General features: G+C 40.3%; 1 protein-coding gene across 1 annotated transcript in view; it reads right to left on the reverse strand.

Moving 5' to 3' along the window:
- Positions 1-18,068, reverse strand: part of LOC137418405 (zinc finger protein 385D) — a 691,629-nt gene that overhangs the window by 55,753 nt on the left and 617,808 nt on the right. The window contains exons 7-8 of the mRNA XM_078766432.1: positions 14,019-14,182; positions 3,457-3,558 (exon numbers count right to left, since the gene is read on the reverse strand). Of these exons, the coding sequence (XP_078622558.1) occupies positions 3,457-3,558; positions 14,019-14,182 (266 nt within the window). The remainder of the gene's footprint in view (positions 1-3,456; positions 3,559-14,018; positions 14,183-18,068) is intronic.

Genomic DNA, 18,068 nt, shown 5'->3' on the forward strand with positions numbered 1-18,068 from the left:
CGCCTGTAAAAACCAAAACAGTTTCTTTCACCCATTCTGCTCCCTGGTTTACCCCTGAACTCCACCTGATGAAAACTCGTGCTCGCCAACTTGAAAGACTCCGCAATAAAACGGGTCTCACAGTTCACTCCCAAGCCTACAAGGACCACATACAACACTACAAAGATGCCCTCTCACGCGCCCGCTCTGCCTACTACTCTCAAATTATCCACTCTGGCTCCGGAAACCCAAAAGCACTCTTCTCGACAATAAACAAACTCCTCCGCCCCCTGAACACCACCACCCAGTCATTCACAGTAGACAACTGCATCTCCTTCCTCTCTTTCTTCCAACGCAAAATTGACAACATCTACAACAGCTTGACCACCGCCGCACCCGCTCCCCCTCCAACCACCTGCCCCCCCCTTGTCCTGCCATCCCCTGTCTCGGTTCTCCCCAATCTCTCCTACTGACCTCTCTGAACTCCTCATAGGAATGAAAACTGCCACCTGCACTCTTGACCCCATCCCCTCCAGCTTTGTCAAAGCCTCCCTCCCTGCTCTCTCTCCACTTATCATTGCAACAATAAACTCCTCCCTGTCTACAGGCATCGTCCCACCTTCCCTCAAAATTGCTGCTGTTACCCCCATTCTAAAAAAACCTGGTCTAAACCCTGACACCCTAAACAACTTCAGACCCATCTCCAACCTACCCTTTCTGTCAAAAGTTTTGGAACGCGCTGTAGCCACTCAACTCAAACATCATCTCTCTGCCAATAACTTGTATGAAACATTCCAATCCGGATTCCGCTCCAACCACAGTACTGAAACTGCTCTCCTCAAAATCACCAACGACCTTCTCCTCTCCTCTGACGCTGGCAACCTCAACATTCTCGTCCTCCTCGACCTCAGCGCTGCCTTTGACACCATCGATCACACTATCCTCCTCACCCGACTTGAATCCACCTTTAACGTCACCGGCACTGCCCTCTCTTGGATTAAATCATACCTCTCTGACAGATGCCAGTTCATCTCCATCAATAACTGCAAATCCCCCACTGCTCCCCTCCCCCAAGGTGTCCCCCAAGGTTCAGTTCTTGGCCCCCTCCTCTTCATCCTTTACCTGTCCCCGCTCGGTCACTTAATCCGCCGTCATGGTCTCCAATTCCACTGCTTCGCCGATGACATCCAGCTTTTCATCTCCACCAAGTCCGTCTCCACCGACACCCACTCTATCCTGACAAACTGCATCACTGAAATAAAATCCTGGCTTCAAATCAACTTCCTCAAGCTTAACTGTGATAAATCTGAAATAATCATCATTGGCCCAAAAACGCTCACAAAATCCACCCATAACTTTGCCCTCAACATCGACGGTATCCCAGTATCCACCTCCCCTCACATCCGGAATCTTGGCGTCATCTTTGACCAAACCCTTTCCTTCGACAAATACACTAAACAGATCACAAAGTCAGCCTTCTTTCACCTGAAAAACATTGCCCGTCTCCGCTCATCCCTCTCCTCCACGGCTGCAGAAACCCTCATCCACGCCTTCATCACCTCCCGTCTGGACTACTGCAATAGCCTCCTCTATGGTTCACCCTCAAAAATCACCAATAAACTCCAATACATTCAGAACTCCGCTGCCCGTCTACTCACTCATTCCCGGACCCGTGACCACATCACCCCCGTCCTTTACAAGCTTCACTGGCTCCCCATCCCCCAGAGAATCCAGTACAAAATCCTCCTCTTGACATACAAAGCCCTCCATAACCTGGCCCCATCCTACCTGGCTGACCTCCTCTCCAGACACACTCCCACCCGCAACCTCCGCTCTGCTAGTACCAACCTCCTGACCCCCTCCATCCGGACCAAATTCAGATCCTGGGGGGACAGGGCCTTCTCCATCGCTGCTCCCACCCTCTGGAACTCACTACCTCACACCATCAGAGACTCCTCCTCACTCACCACATTCAAAACATCACTAAAGACCCACCTGTTCAACGCTGCATTCAACATTCAACCCACAGCATTTAACCCCTGACTATCTCTTCTCCTTCTCCCTCCTTTTGCTTTAAATATTTCCCTATTGATTCTTGTCTTGTCTTTTTGATTCTTGTCTTATATATATGCCGTATATCGCTGCTGTTTGTTTTCTTGATTCTTGTCTTTTTGCAATTGTTGTTTTCATGTATTGTTATGCATTATGTTTTCCACTCTGTCAAAGCGCCTTTGGGCTTCTGGAAAAGCGCTATACAAAATAAATGAATTATTATTATTATTATTATATATATAATTATATATATATATATATATATATATATATATATATATATATATATATGTATATATATATATATATATATTATTTATATAAGGTTACAGGTTACAGGAAGGTTAGCCTTGCGGTCCCCATGACAATCTTCTCCATTTGCCCCTATTTTCTGCATCCCCCCTTGTTAACCCCATTACCCGCATTTCTTCTTCCACCACCTTTAGCCAAGTCTTTTTTGGTCTTCCTTGTCCTCTACTTCCTTCTACATTCATTTCCATCATTCTTCTCAACCAGTCACTTTCATCCTTCCTTAACACATGACCAAACCATCTCAACCTGTTTCTTTTCACAGTATCAATCACAGGCTCTATTCCCATCATCTTTCGCAATTCATAATTTGTCTTCCTCAAAAAGGGAAACAGAGAGGAGGAGAGATTGGGAATATAACAATGATACATAATGAGTTCTCCAACCTGTTGTTAAAATCGAACAAATAATATTTTTTGTAAAATAACATTTTATTTATTTGTTCGATTTTAACAACAGGTTGGAGAACTCATTATGTATCATATACATACATACATACATACATACATACATATATACATACATACAGTGTGTGTGAAGTTGAATTAGACAAATCATTGATGTTTATGAGGTGTTGTAAGAGTCTCAGTGCATTAACGTGGAGGACACTGCCAGAAAACAGAGAGGAGAGGAAGAGTGACTCGTTAGCAAATAAAGGAAATCTGAAAGGCAGGAATAAAATGCACCACCCGCAGGGAAAACTTAGGGAGAACCATAATGTAATGTCTTTTTGCCAAGTATGAACAAAATCGGTCCCTCCATCCGTGAGATATGGTTGCGGATGCACGAATGGACGGACGGAGGAGACCCAATCCATAAGCCCCCGTTCACCGGGGTCTAATAACCACAAGTAATGGTATTCAAACCTTCCCAACCACTTCTTGCCTTTGTAAACCGTTATCGTGTTGAGCACTTTACCCTTTTCAAAAAAGATCCTCAAAAGAAGGTTCGGCCGACCTGTAGGAATCATCAGATGATTTCAAACTTCAGCAGAAGGAAGGACTTTGAGAATAAATAAAGACCGAGACCTTTACGTTTCAACTTTAAATGGTAAATTGTGATTTGAAAGCCCCGGCACAACTTATCAGTCCGAGAGATGAAATCACAGGAGCTTACCATTAAAGATGTAGACCTCCGTTGCGGTTTGCTGTAAGGAGCAAACTTTGGCTTTGAGGGCTTGCCGGCCATCTTGTCTTTATGCCTCCGACTGATGACATGCTGTCGGAAACAAACGGGCCCGATCGGAGCCTTAGCAGAGCACATTATGGACCACCAGTTGTTCTTACGTCATAGTTCAGGGAGCTTTCTGACCAACAAACACATTTTGTCCTCCAGTAACGAATAACTGTAGATTTCACATCTTTTAAGACTTTCCTGCATAAATGAGTTAAAGGACGATGCATAATGATTACATTTGAAACCTGAAAATGGAATCTCTTACTTGCCACAATGGTTTTTAGTGTTTTTAACACTGGAAAACAGTTGAACCAAACAAAATAAAAACATTAAATGAACATAAAGCAATTTTTTTTAGTATAGTCAGACATTCAAAAGAGGATTAAATCAAGATAATGACTTTACGGATGTCATCAGATCTTAAAATGATCAAAATCGGTTTCAGTGTCAAAAAGAAAACAGACTTTTACCGAGACAGACTCCCTCAGCTGGTATGAAAACCCTGCTAATTGTTACTTTAAGGAATGACCTCCCGAAGGAGATCGAAAACTGCTTGGATTGTGGATCTCCAATATTTCATCTGGATAAAGCTAATGTCAGGACACATCCAAAAAGGGTGGAAAATATATGATGAGCAGGACACTGAGGGTGACGGATTGGGAGTCTGGCACAATACAAGTTTGGAACGTCACCGCTCAAGGCCTCTGCTCTTGCGCTTCCATTCAGCATCAGAAAGAATGCCTTGAATGTGCCGCACTCGTCACTTACACAAGCTTATCACTCGATCCAGCGTCCATGTTTGGCGGCTGAAGCCCGAAGCGATGTCTCGGTGGGCCATGCCATCTCCTGCCTCAAATGGACACTTAACGGTCCAGTTTTGCCTGCTATCAATTGAAGCTTTAGTCTCTTTGTGCCACTGGGCCAGGGCTTACCTCCAAGCTTTTATTTCTGAAGGTTTGTATCTATGTTGAACTTCCAAAAGGCTGTTTCAACACAGCTATCTTGGAATTAATGCAAACATTCCAATGGCCTTGGGGGCAAGTGTAAACGTGTGAATGAAAAGAAGGCAGATGGCCTGGCTTCCTCCTGAGCTGATATATCCAAAGGGAGCGCTCTGGGCTTGAAAGACTTCCCGTGCTTCGCTTTGCAAGGCCCTTTCTCTCCACCTAATGCAATTGCATTGGCTATGATACTTCCATTCCCCAAAGGTGTCCCAACTAACGTTTGTTGATCATGTGGATTGGAAGTCGGAGTGGCGATGCACACAATGGGGTGGCACAAGCACTTGAGATCAATTCCAAAAAGCCCCAAAAAGCCCCAAAAAAACAAAACCTTTCCTGTTCCAATCATAGATTATTTGTTCGACCGCCAACTTACTCCCTGAAATCATTGAAACCATTGAGCTGTCATGTTGTGTTTGATTCCCAATGAAGATTCAACCGTAAACCACTGTTCTGGTCCAGTGCCAACGTCTTGGAGCGAGCGAGGCGTCCGTCAGACAAGGGCACAAACCTGGCTGTGCCATCTGCATTTAGTTTCAAGACGATAAAGATCTTGCAGTTTATTCTAAGTAAGAAGAGTCGCCCATTGTTTGCGCAACTTCTCACCGAGGATCCAACTGCCGGATCAGCATCCATTCCAGGATCAGCATCCATTCCATCGCGCTCCGACTGTTCATGTTTTGAGTCAATCTCATAACAACAGCCGGACTCAATTGTTCCACGTCAATTCAAGTCAAGTACTGTCAAATACTCACCATGGGGAATAAGATATGTTGATGGTGATGTCATCGGTGCCTTAATTATGACGTCAGAATTCGACAAGTACAATGCTTGATCCGATCAGTATGAATAAAACAAAAATTCCTCTGCAACTGTTCGTCCGATGGACACGAAATTTTCAGAATATGTGCGGCTCCTCCTGAATGTGCTTGTTCCACGTCAATTCATTAATAGTAAGCCATATTAACAATCAAAATGAACATATGTCACCCACAGGGTGAACCGTATCTTGCCAAAATGTGAAAATTCCGTTTTTTCGTCATGACGTCATCAAATGACGTCATAGCGTCAAACTGTTTACAGATCTGGGAAGCACTCATCAAGGGCATTCATATGAGGTATTACTCGATATGGTACCTACGATTTCAAAATTTGACCTTGGGGTCAATAATTTTCGACCTCCAGCGCTAACCATGAAGGTCAAGGCCGATCGCCACCAAAAACTAATCAGCTGAGCGCCGGACCATATACTAGATTCCCATGAAGTTTGGAGACGATCCGATCAAAGTTACTCAAAAAATTAGTGTTTCGTCGACCTCCATGATTGACCACAAAGTGACCTTGACCTTTGACCTTGACCTTCAAAATTGTGTGTGCTGAAGGGTATCTCTATAGGACTCTGATATGCGAAGTTACAGGAGTTTCCAATAATAACTGTGGTCTACAGAGTGATCTAAACGTGAAAAAAAAATGATTAACCACAAACAAAAAAACAAATAATTTTTTCATGAAAATTCCGTTTTTTCGTCATGACGTCATCAAATGACGTCATAGCGTCAAACTGTTTACAGATCTGGGAAGCACTCATCAAGGGCATTCATATGAGGTATTACTCGATATGGTACCTACGATTTCAAAATTTGACCTTGGGGTCAATAATTTTCGACCTCCAGCGCTAACCATGAAGGTCAAGGCCGATCGCCACCAAAAACTAATCAGCTGAGCGCCGGACCATATACTAGATTCCCATGAAGTTTGGAGACGATCCGATCAAAGTTACTCAAAAAATTAGTGTTTCGTCGACCTCCATGATTGACCACAAAGTGACCTTGACCTTTGACCTTGACCTTCAAAATTTTGTGTGCTGAAGGGTATCTCTATAGGACTCTGATATGCGAAGTTACAGGAGTTTCCAATAATAACTGTGGTCTACAGAGTGATCTAAACGTGAAAAAAAATGATTAACCACAAACAAAAAAATGAACATATGTCACCCACAGGGTGAACCGTATCTTGCCAAAATGTGAAAATTCCGTTTTTTCGTCATGACGTCATCAAATGACGTCATAGCATCAAACTGTTTACAGATCTGGGAAGCACTCATCAAGGGCATTCATATGAGGTATTACTCGATATGGTACCTACGATTTCAAAATTTGACCTTGGGGTCAATAATTTTCGACCTCCAGCGCTAACCATGAAGGTCAAGGCCGATCGCCACCAAAAACTAATCAGCTGAGCGCCGGACCATATACTAGATTCCCATGAAGTTTGGAGACGATCCGATCAAAGTTACTCAAAAAATTAGTGTTTCGTCGACCTCCATGATTGGCCGCAAAGTGACCTTGACCTTTGACCTTGACCTTCATAATTTTGTGTGCTAAAGGGTATCTCTAAAAGACTCTGATATGCGAACTTACAAGAGTTTCCAAAGGGAACTGTGCTCTACAGAGTGACCTAAACAATGCGAACTAAAGCAATACAATATACATGAAAAGTGCAGTTTTTTCGTCATAACGCCGTCAAATGACGTCACATTGTCAAACTAGTTATATGTTTGGAAAGCACTCAACAAGGGCTTCAATTTGAGGTACTACTCGATACGGTAACTGAAACTTGAAAATTTTACCTTTTGGTCAAAATTGAATGACCTTCAAAATGACCTTGAAGGTCAAGGCCGATCGACACCAAAAACTAATCAGCTGAGCGCCATACCACACCCTATATACCCACCAAGTTTGGAGATCATAAGATCAAAGTTACTCAAAAAATAAGGGTTTCGTTGACCTCCATGATTGACCGCAAAGTGACCTTGACCTTTGACCTTGACCTTCAAAATTTTGTGTGCTGAAGGGTATCTCTATAGGACTCTGATATGCGAACTTACAAGAGTTTCCAAAGGGAACTGTGCTCTACAGAGTGACCTAAACAATGCGAACTAAAGCAATACAATATACATGAAAAGTGCAGTTTTTTCGTCATAACGCCGTCAAATGACGTCACATTGTCAAACTAGTTATATGTTTGGAAAGCACTCAACAAGGGCTTCAATTTGAGGTACTACTCGATATGGTAACTGAAACTTGAAAATTTTACCTTTTGGTCAAAATTGAATGACCTTCAAAATGACCTTGAAGGTCAAGGCCGATCGACACCAAAAACTAATCAGCTGAGCGCCATACCACACCCTATATACCCACCAAGTTTGGAGATCATAAGATCAAAGTTACTCAAAAAATAAGGGTTTCGTTGACCTCCATGATTGACCGCAAAGTGACCTTGACCTTTGACCTTGACCTTCAAAATTTTGTGTGCTGAAGGGTATCTCTATAGGACTCTGATATGCGAAGTTACAGGAGTTTCCAATAATAACTGTGGTCTACAGAGTGATCTAAACGTGAAAAAAAATGATTAACCACAAACAAAAAAACAAATGAACATATGTCACCCACAGGGTGAACCGTATCTTGCCATTTGACCTTGACCTTAATAATTTCGTATGGTGAATAGTATGTCTTCATGACCAACGCACATGAAATATTGAAAGATTTTGATGAGAACTGAGGAAATAATTTTTTCATGAAAATTCCGTTTTTTCGTCATGACGTCATCAAATGACGTCATAGCGTCAAACTGTTTACAGATCTGGGAAGCACTCATCAAGGGCATTCATATGAGGTATTACTCGATATGGTACCTACGATTTCAAAATTTGACCTTGGGGTCAATAATTTTCGACCTCCAGCGCTAACCATGAAGGTCAAGGCCGATCGCCACCAAAAACTAATCAGCTGAGCGCCGGACCATATACTAGATTCCCATGAAGTTTGGAGACGATCCGATCAAAGTTACTCAAAAAATAAGGGTTTCGTTGACCTCCATGATTGACCGCAAAGTGACCTTGACCTTTGACCTTGACCTTCAAAATTTTGTGTGCTGAAGGGTATCTCTATAGGACTCTGATATGCGAAGTTACAGGAGTTTCCAATAACTAGGGCATGCCCGTACTATATCTATATCTAAAATTATATCTCCCCCTCTATTTACATGAAATGGTTTGGTTCATGAAATGTTTTGGTCCATTCGCAACGCCAAAGCGAACGGCGAACGCTTTACATGAAATGGTTTGGTGCATGAAATGTTTTGGTCCATTCGCAACGCCAAAGCGAACGGCGAACGGCTTGCGAGTACAGTGACAATCCCCCCGGGGTTTTAATTAGTTTTAAAACATCGTTTAACGCCAACATAGCGCCAACATAGTTTGCCGACGGGAAATAAATGAATACGCTCTCAAATGTGCCATCCGAGGCAGAGTGTGTTCGCCACGTTCGGCACACGCGATAGCTCGCTGCTCTCTGATTGGTTGAATCGTTTTTTGGACATAGCTCGGTAAGTAATTGTCCGATTAATATGAAACCATGAAAAGGCACATCCTCGGGTCCCCAGCAATATACCTGGCAAGTTTAAAGTATATCGGACCCGTGGTTGTCGAGAAACAGCGGTCACAGACAAACAAACGTACAAACAAACACACAGAGATTACTGGAATTATAGATAGATAACTGTGGTCTACAGAGTGATCTAAACGTGAAAAAAAATGATTAACCACAAACAAAAAAACAAAAAAATGAACATATGTCACCCACAGGGTGAACCGTATCTTGCCATTTGACCTTGACCTTAATAATTTCGTATGGTGAATAGTATGTCTTCATGACCAACGCACATGAAATATTGAAAGATTTTGATGAGAACTGAGGAAATAATTTTTTCATGAAAATTCCGTTTTTTCGTCATGACGTCATCAAATGACGTCATAGCGTCAAACTGTTTACATATCTGGGAAGCACTCATCAAGGGCATTCATATGAGGTATTACTCGATATGGTACCTACGATTTCAAAATTTGACCTTGGGGTCAATAATTTTCGACCTCCAGCGCTAACCATGAAGGTCAAGGCCGATCGCCACCAAAAACTAATCAGCTGAGCGCCGGACCATATACTAGATTCCCATGAAGTTTGGAGACGATCCGATCAAAGTTACTCAAAAAATTAGTGTTTCGTCGACCTCCATGATTGGCCGCAAAGTGACCTTGACCTTTGACCTTGACCTTCATAATTTTGTGTGCTAAAGGGTATCTCTAAAAGACTCTGATATGCGAACTTACAAGAGTTTCCAAAGGGAACTGTGCTCTACAGAGTGACCTAAACAATGCGAACTAAAGCAATACAATATACATGAAAAGTGCAGTTTTTTCGTCATAACGCCGTCAAATGACGTCACATTGTCAAACTAGTTATATGTTTGGAAAGCACTCAACAAGGGCTTCAATTTGAGGTACTACTCGATATGGTAACTGAAACTTGAAAATTTTACCTTTTGGTCAAAATTGAATGACCTTCAAAATGACCTTGAAGGTCAAGGCCGATCGACACCAAAAACTAATCAGCTGAGCGCCATACCACACCCTATATACCCACCAAGTTTGGAGATCATAAGATCAAAGTTACTCAAAAAATAAGGGTTTCGTTGACCTCCATGATTGACCGCAAAGTGACCTTGACCTTTGACCTTGACCTTCAAAATTTTGTGTGCTGAAGGGTATCTCTATAGGACTCTGATATGCGAAGTTACAGGAGTTTCCAATAATAACTGTGGTCTACAGAGTGATCTAAACGTGAAAAAAAAATGATTAACCACAAACATGAACATATGTCACCCACAGGGTGAACCGTATCTTGCCAAGTGACCTTGACCTTTGACCTTGACCTTAATAATTTCGTATGGTGAATAGTATGTCTTCATGACCAACGCACATGAAATATTGAAAGATTTTGATGAGAACTGAGGAAATAATTTTTTCATGAAAATTCCGTTTTTTCGTCATGACGTCATCAAATGACGTCATAGCGTCAAACTGTTTACAGATCTGGGAAGCACTCATCAAGGGCATTCATATGAGGTATTACTCGATATGGTACCTACGATTTCAAAATTTGACCTTGGGGTCAATAATTTTCGACCTCCAGCGCTAACCATGAAGGTCAAGGCCGATCGCCACCAAAAAATAATCAGCTGAGCGCCGGACCATATACTAGATTCCCATGAAGTTTGGAGACGATCCGATCAAAGTTACTCAAAAAATAAGGATTTCAACATTTGACCTTGGGGTCAATAATTTTCGACCTCCAGCGCTAACCATGAAGGTCAAGGCCGATCGCCACCAAAAACTAATCAGCTGAGCGCCGGACCATATACTACATTCCCATGAAGTTTGGAGACGATCCGATCAAAGTTACTCAAAAAATAAGGGTTTCGTCGACCTCCATGATTGACCACAAAGTGACCTTGACCTTTGACCTTGACCTTCAAAATTTTGTGTGCTGAAGGGTATCTCTATAGGACTCTGATATGCGAAGTTACAGGAGTTTCCAATAATAACTGTGGTCTACAGAGTGATCTAAACGTGAAAAAAAATGATTAACCACAAACAAAAAATCAAAAAAACAAACAAAAAAACAAACATACAAGCTGACTAATACATCTTGCAAAAACTTCGTTTTGGCAAGATAACAAACAAAAAAACAAACAAACATACAAGCTGACTAATACATCTTGCAAAAACTTCGTTTTGGCAAGATAAAAAACAAAAAAATGAACATATGTCACCCACAGGGTGAACCGTATCTTGCCCCTGCATCTGTCTATTTTACCTTTTGGTCAAAATTGAATGACCTTCAAAATGACCTTGAAGGTCAAGGCCGATCGACACCAAAAACTAATCAGCTGAGCGCCATACCACACCCTATATACCCACCAAGTTTGGAGATCATAAGATCAAAGTTACTCAAAAAATAAGGGTTTTGTTGACCTCCATGATTGACCGCAAAGTGACCTTGACCTTTGACCTTGACCTTAATAATTTCGTATGGTGAATAGTATGTCTTCATGACCAACGCACATGAAATATTGAAAGATTTTGATGAGAACTGAGGAAATAATTTTTTCATGAAAATTCCGTTTTTTCGTCATGACGTCATCAAATGACGTCATAGCGTCAAACTGTTTACAGATCTGGGAAGCACTCATCAAGGGCATTCATATGAGGTATTACTCGATATGGTACCTACGATTTCAAAATTTGACCTTGGGGTCAATAATTTTCGACCTCCAGCGCTAACCATGAAGGTCAAGGCCGATCGCCACCAAAAACTAATCAGCTGAGCGCCGGACCATATACTAGATTCCCATGAAGTTTGGAGACGATCCGATCAAAGTTACTCAAAAAATTAGTGTTTCGTCGACCTCCATGATTGACCACAAAGTGACCTTGACCTTTGACCTTGACCTTCAAAATTGTGTGTGCTGAAGGGTATCTCTATAGGACTCTGATATGCGAAGTTACAGGAGTTTCCAATAATAACTGTGGTCTACAGAGTGACCTAAACAATGCGAACTAAAGCAATACAATATACATGAAAAGTGCAGTTTTTTCGTCATAACGCCGTCAAATGACGTCACATTGTCAAACTAGTTATATGTTTGGAAAGCACCCAACAAGGGCTTCAATTTGAGGTACTACTCGATATGGTAACTGAAACTTGAAAATTTTACCTTTTGGTCAAAATTGAATGACCTTCAAAATGACCTTGAAGGTCAAGGCCGATCGACACCAAAAACTAATCAGCTGAGCGCCAATCCACACCCTATATACCCACCAAGTTTGGAGATCATAAGATCAAAGTTACTCAAAAAATAAGGGTTTCGTTGACCTCCATGATTGACCGCAAAGTGACCTTGACCTTTGACCTTGACCTTCAAAATTTTGTGTGCTGAAGGGTATCTCTATAGGACTCTGATATGCGAAGTTACAGGAGTTTCCAATAATAACTGTGGTCTACAGAGTGATCTAAACGTGAAAAAAAAATGATTAACCACAAACAAACAAACATACAAGCTGACTAATACATCTTGCAAAAACTTCGTTTTGGCAAGATAACAAAAAAACGAACAAACAAACATACAAGCTGACTAATACATCTTGCAAAAACTTCGTTTTGGCAAGATAACAAATGAACATATGTCACCCACAGGGTGAACCGTATCTTGCCAAAATGTGAAAATTCCGTTTTTTCGTCATGACGTCATCAAATGACGTCATAGCGTCAAACTGTTTACAGATCTGGGAAGCACTCATCAAGGGCATTCATATGAGGTATTACTCGATATGGTACCTACGATTTCAAAATTTGACCTTGGGGTCAATAATTTTCGACCTCCAGCGCTAACCATGAAGGTCAAGGCCGATCGCCACCAAAAACTAATCAGCTGAGCGCCGGACCATATACTAGATTCCCATGAAGTTTGGAGACGATCCGATCAAAGTTACTCAAAAAATTAGTGTTTCGTCGACCTCCATGATTGACCACAAAGTGACCTTGACCTTTGACCTTGACCTTCAAAATTTTGTGTGCTGAAGGGTATCTCTATAGGACTCTGATATGCGAAGTTACAGGAGTTTCCAATAATAACTGTGGTCTACAGAGTGATCTAAACGTGAAAAAAAATGATTAACCACAAACAAAAAAACAAACAAACATACAAGCTGACTAATACATCTTGCAAAAACTTCGTTTTGGCAAGATAACAAACATACAAGCTGACTAATACATCTTGCAAAAACTTCGTTTTGGCAAGATAATGATAGAGTTTCAGTCTTTGTTCCAAACGATCCTTCCTTTCTTCCTTTGTTCATTGTACAATAATGTCCACATTTAAGTTGCCACTCACCATTATTCATTCCATAAACATGTAAATAATCAGTTGGTGCCTGGTCCTGTGGTTCCATTTATCTGGATTAACCACTTGATCCAATTCTGCATTCTTTACCATCCTAGAAGACAGCTGATTATCTTACTATAATTCACCAAATGTCTGTCTGTCTGTTCCCAGGTACCGCAAAAACGGCTGAACCGACCGCAACGAAATTTTGGGTGGGTAATCCTGGGACACCCTGGGATAAAGTAGGCTATATTGTTTTTCCAATTTTTTCCAATTTCCAATTTTTCCAATTTTCCAGTTTTTCCAAACACGCTGGAATAATATTTACCGATATGAACAGTGAAGTGGCTTTTTTGAACTGCTACAAACACTGTTTAGATTTTGATGACTTGCGTGTGATATGATTTAACGGATGTTTATATAAATCGTTTAAAATAAAAAAGCCTTCAATTTCTGATATTTTTCCTTTTCATTTGGGCTTCCCAATTGAAGCCCCGCCTGTAGGGAGGGTACCGTTGCTAGTAATCCTTAATGTGTTTGTACAACAAAACTGCTGAGCCATTGCCCAAAAATAATTTACAAGAAGTGAACAATGTCAGAAAAATCATCCAAATCGTATCTTCGTCATCCTGACATATGTTGTAAGAATGAAATGTCAGGTTTCAATAAATGATGCATTTATTGATTGGTTTATATTGATAACCTCACAGTTCTTACTTGCTTTAATTGACCTTCTGAGTTGACAAGAACCTCACAGATGTCGCAGCGGAACGTTCGGCCTTGTAAAACACCGGGCCGATCCGTTGTTCCAGGTGCTTGGGGCAGGATGCGGATTGCCCCGCCACCGTTCTTAACCTCAACCATCGCCTTGTGCTTCGAACCTGTTCAGGTATGAATGAGAATGAGGGTTAAACGTACCGAGTGTTGGGTGATGGAAGTCAAAGTTCTGATGGCTGATCGGTGTGGAAAACCAACCAATCATCAATCGGTGATCAATCATTTCAGTTTCACATTGTGATATTGACATCCAATATAAACATATACAAGGACGTTTGGTACACGAGGATGATATACGCACGACCCATCCGGCCTGTGCTACCCAAACATCCGATACTGTAGCCCATACACACACAAGCTACCTCAAAGTGCTGCCAATAACCCTCTACACCTCTATCTCTAATCCCTCTACATACCTATCTATCTAACTCCAATTTAAACATACACTGCCTTCAGAAAGTATACACACCCCTTGACTGTTTCACATGTTGTTGTTACAGCCTGAATTTCAAATGGATTAAACTGAGATTTTTTTGTCTAATTCTTGTCTTTTTTTGTCTAATAACTTTTGTTACGGGTTCGTGACTTCCGTTATTGTGGTTTTCACCCACTTGACGTAGTGCTGATATTTTGTACTATTATTATCTTCAAACGGCTTCTTATTCACAAACGGTTATCAAAAGTTAAAAAGGATAGCTGAAAGTGAAACAGGAAACCGGAGGAGAAGACAATGAGGAGGAAGAAGCGCGCGCGCAAAGTCGTGGAAGACGGTGACGTCAGCGCTCCGTAACGAGCCAGGTCTACCGACAGCCGCGAGGGGATTTTGGAGTTCCTGGAAGGGACATCCGGCGATACGAATATTCGCTGGAGTGGAGAAATCTGCGTAGACAGATTTGGGGCGCTGAGATTCCGACGAATCCTTGCCTCGACGCGTCGGCTCAAGCCAGAGCCGTCAGCCATCTTGAACCCCGTGCTTCGGACCTGTGAAGGTTTGCTTCGTGTCGTCTTCTCCCCAACATCCTACCGTCTGTCGGGGATAAGTGGGTGAGACCGCTTCATCTCCAATTACATTGCGGTTTGCTGAGGGAGCGGTGGAGGTGCGTCTCTGGAGGGCGCCGTGGTACAGTTTGGCGGGAAGAGCACCCTTGCCCACTGTACACGCTTCGTATATCGGCGGGAGAGTGAGATTCGGGCTTCGAACGGATTTTGTTCCATCGACCGCTGGAGCGAATCCCATTCGCCTTGGGAAAAGTCATAGAGACATTGAGGAGTGTCCGTTCATTGGCTGGCAGAGCCGTGAGTCACTTGATTTTATTTATATAAGGTATATATGGAGTGCACCTCTGAATGGCCATTTACTGTACCGTATTACCTGTGTGTGATTTATAATACAAGTTTGTGCATTTATAATCATTGGTGTGGTTTCACTATTGATTTTTCAACACAGGGTAATATATTTTTCTGCCGGGGTTCCTCTCGGGGTTCGGAGGTTTACCGAGACCAGGGGATCGGTGAGGACCCCGTAACACTTTACTTCAATCTTCAATCACTTATTGTACACATCTTTCTGTGATGAGAACATCAATACCCTTTTGATCTCCATTCCAGAAATATTTAAATATTTATTTGTTGCAGTGTGAATAAGCCTTGTCCTTTGCCCTTTAATCACATATCTTGAAAATAACAAATATCAATTATTATTCTTCTATTCAGCATTTCAACGACTTCTCTAAAATAACAAATACAAATTCTTCTTCTTCTTCTAAATAGATCCATTCTTCTTCTATTGAGCATTTCAACGACTTCCCTAAAATAACAAAATATCAATTCTTCTTCTTCGAATCAGCATTTCAACGACTTCTCTAAAATAACAAATATCAATTATTTTTCTTCTTCTATTCAGCATTTCAACGATTTCTCTAAAATAACAAAATATCAATTCTTCTTCTTCTTCTTCTATTGAGCATTTCAACGACTTCCCTAAAATAACAAAATATCAATTCTTCTTCTTCGAATCAGCATTTTAACGACTTCTCTAAAATAACAAATATCAATTATTTTTCTTCTTTTATTGAGCATTTCAACTTCTCTAAAATAACAAAATATCAATTCTTCTTCTTCTTCTTCTTCCATTGAGCATTTCAACGACTTCTCTAAAATAACAAATATCAATTCTTCTATTGAGCATTTCAACGACTTCTCTAAAATAACAAAATAACAATTCTTCTTCTTCTTCTTCTTCTATTGCGCATTTCAACGACTTCTCTAAAATAACAAATATCAATTCTTCTTCTTCTTCTATTGAGCATTTCAACCACTTCTCTAAAATAACAAAATATCAATTCTTCTTCTTCTTCTATTGATCATTTCAACGACTACTCTAAAATAACAAATATCAATTCTTCTTCTTCTATTGAGCATTTCAACGACTTCTCTAAAATAACAAAATATCAATTCTTCTTCTTCTTCTATTGACTATTTCAACGACTTCTCTAAAATAACAAATATCAATTATTTTTCTTCTTCTATTCAGCATTTCAACGATTTCTCTAAAATAACCAAATATCAATTCTTCTTCTTCTATTGAGCATTTCAATAACTTCTCTAAAATAACAAATATCAATTCTTCTCCTTCTTCTATTCAGCATTTCAATGACTTCTCTAAAATAACAAAATATCAATTATTCTTCTTCTACTATTCAGCATTTCAATGACTTCTCTAAAATAACAAAATATCAATTCTTCTTCTTCTACTATTGAGCATTTCAACGACTTCTCCAAAATAACAAATATCAATTCTTCTTCTTCGATTGAGCATTTCAACAACGTCCCTAAAATAACAAAATATCAATTCTTCTTCTTCTATTGAGCATTTCAATGATTTCTCTAAAATAACAAATAGCAATTCTCCTTCTTCTATTCAGCATTTCAATGACTTCTCTAAAATAACAAAATATCAATTATTCTCCTTCTACTATTCAGCATTTCAATGACTTCTCTAAAATAACAAAATATCAATTCTTCTTCTTCTACTATTGAGCATTTCAACGACTTCTCCAAAATAACAAATATCAATTCTTCTTCTTCTATTGAGCATTTCAACAACGTCCCTAAAATAACAAAATATCAATTCTTCTTCTTCTATTGAGCATTTCAATAACTTCTCTAAAATAACAAATATCAATTCTCTTCTTCTTCTATTGAGCATTTCAACGACTTCTATAAAATAACAAAATATCAATTCTTCTTCTTCTATTGAGCATTTCAATAACTTCTCTAAAATAACAAATATCAATTCTCTTCTTCTTCTATTGAGCATTTCAACAACGTCCCTAAAATAACAAAATATCAATTCTTCTTCTTCTATTGAGCATTTCAATAACTTCTCTAAAATAACAAATATCAATTCTCTTCTTCTTCTATTGAGCATTTCAACGACTTCTCTAAAATAACAAAATATCAATTCTTCTTCTTCTATTGAGCATTTCAATAACTTCTCTAAAATAACAAATATCAATTGTTCTTCTTCTTCTATTCAGCATTTCAATGACTTCTCTAAAATAACAAATATCAATTCTTCTTCTTCTTCTGTTCAGCATTTCAATGACTTCTCCAAAATAACAAATATCAATTCTTCTTCTTCCATTCAGCATTTCAACAACGTCTCTACTCCTTTGCATCATCGTACATACATTGATCATTCTTCTCCGTAATTGTTTATTTTTCCAATTTGATCCTCGAACTAACTGGGATTTATGACAAACTTAAAGTTCTTTGCCATCATGGGTCTCCATCAGTCATTTTACCTGTACTGCTCATTTCCTCCAGGTTGTCCTTCATTTTTTTTGTTATAGGCAGGTGGACTTGCCCATGTGGTATTTCGAGCTGTACCAGTGTACCATGCCCATGCTTTAGAACTCTCACTATGAGATTTGGAGCTGAGGATTGTATGGTCAGATGCCATTCCTGACGCCAATGGGTTTTTTTCAG

The sequence above is a fragment of the Myxine glutinosa genome, chromosome 12, assembly GCF_964187855.1.
Source record: "Myxine glutinosa chromosome 12, kmMyxGlut1.1, whole genome shotgun sequence".
Lineage (NCBI taxonomy): Eukaryota > Metazoa > Chordata > Myxini > Myxiniformes > Myxinidae > Myxine > Myxine glutinosa.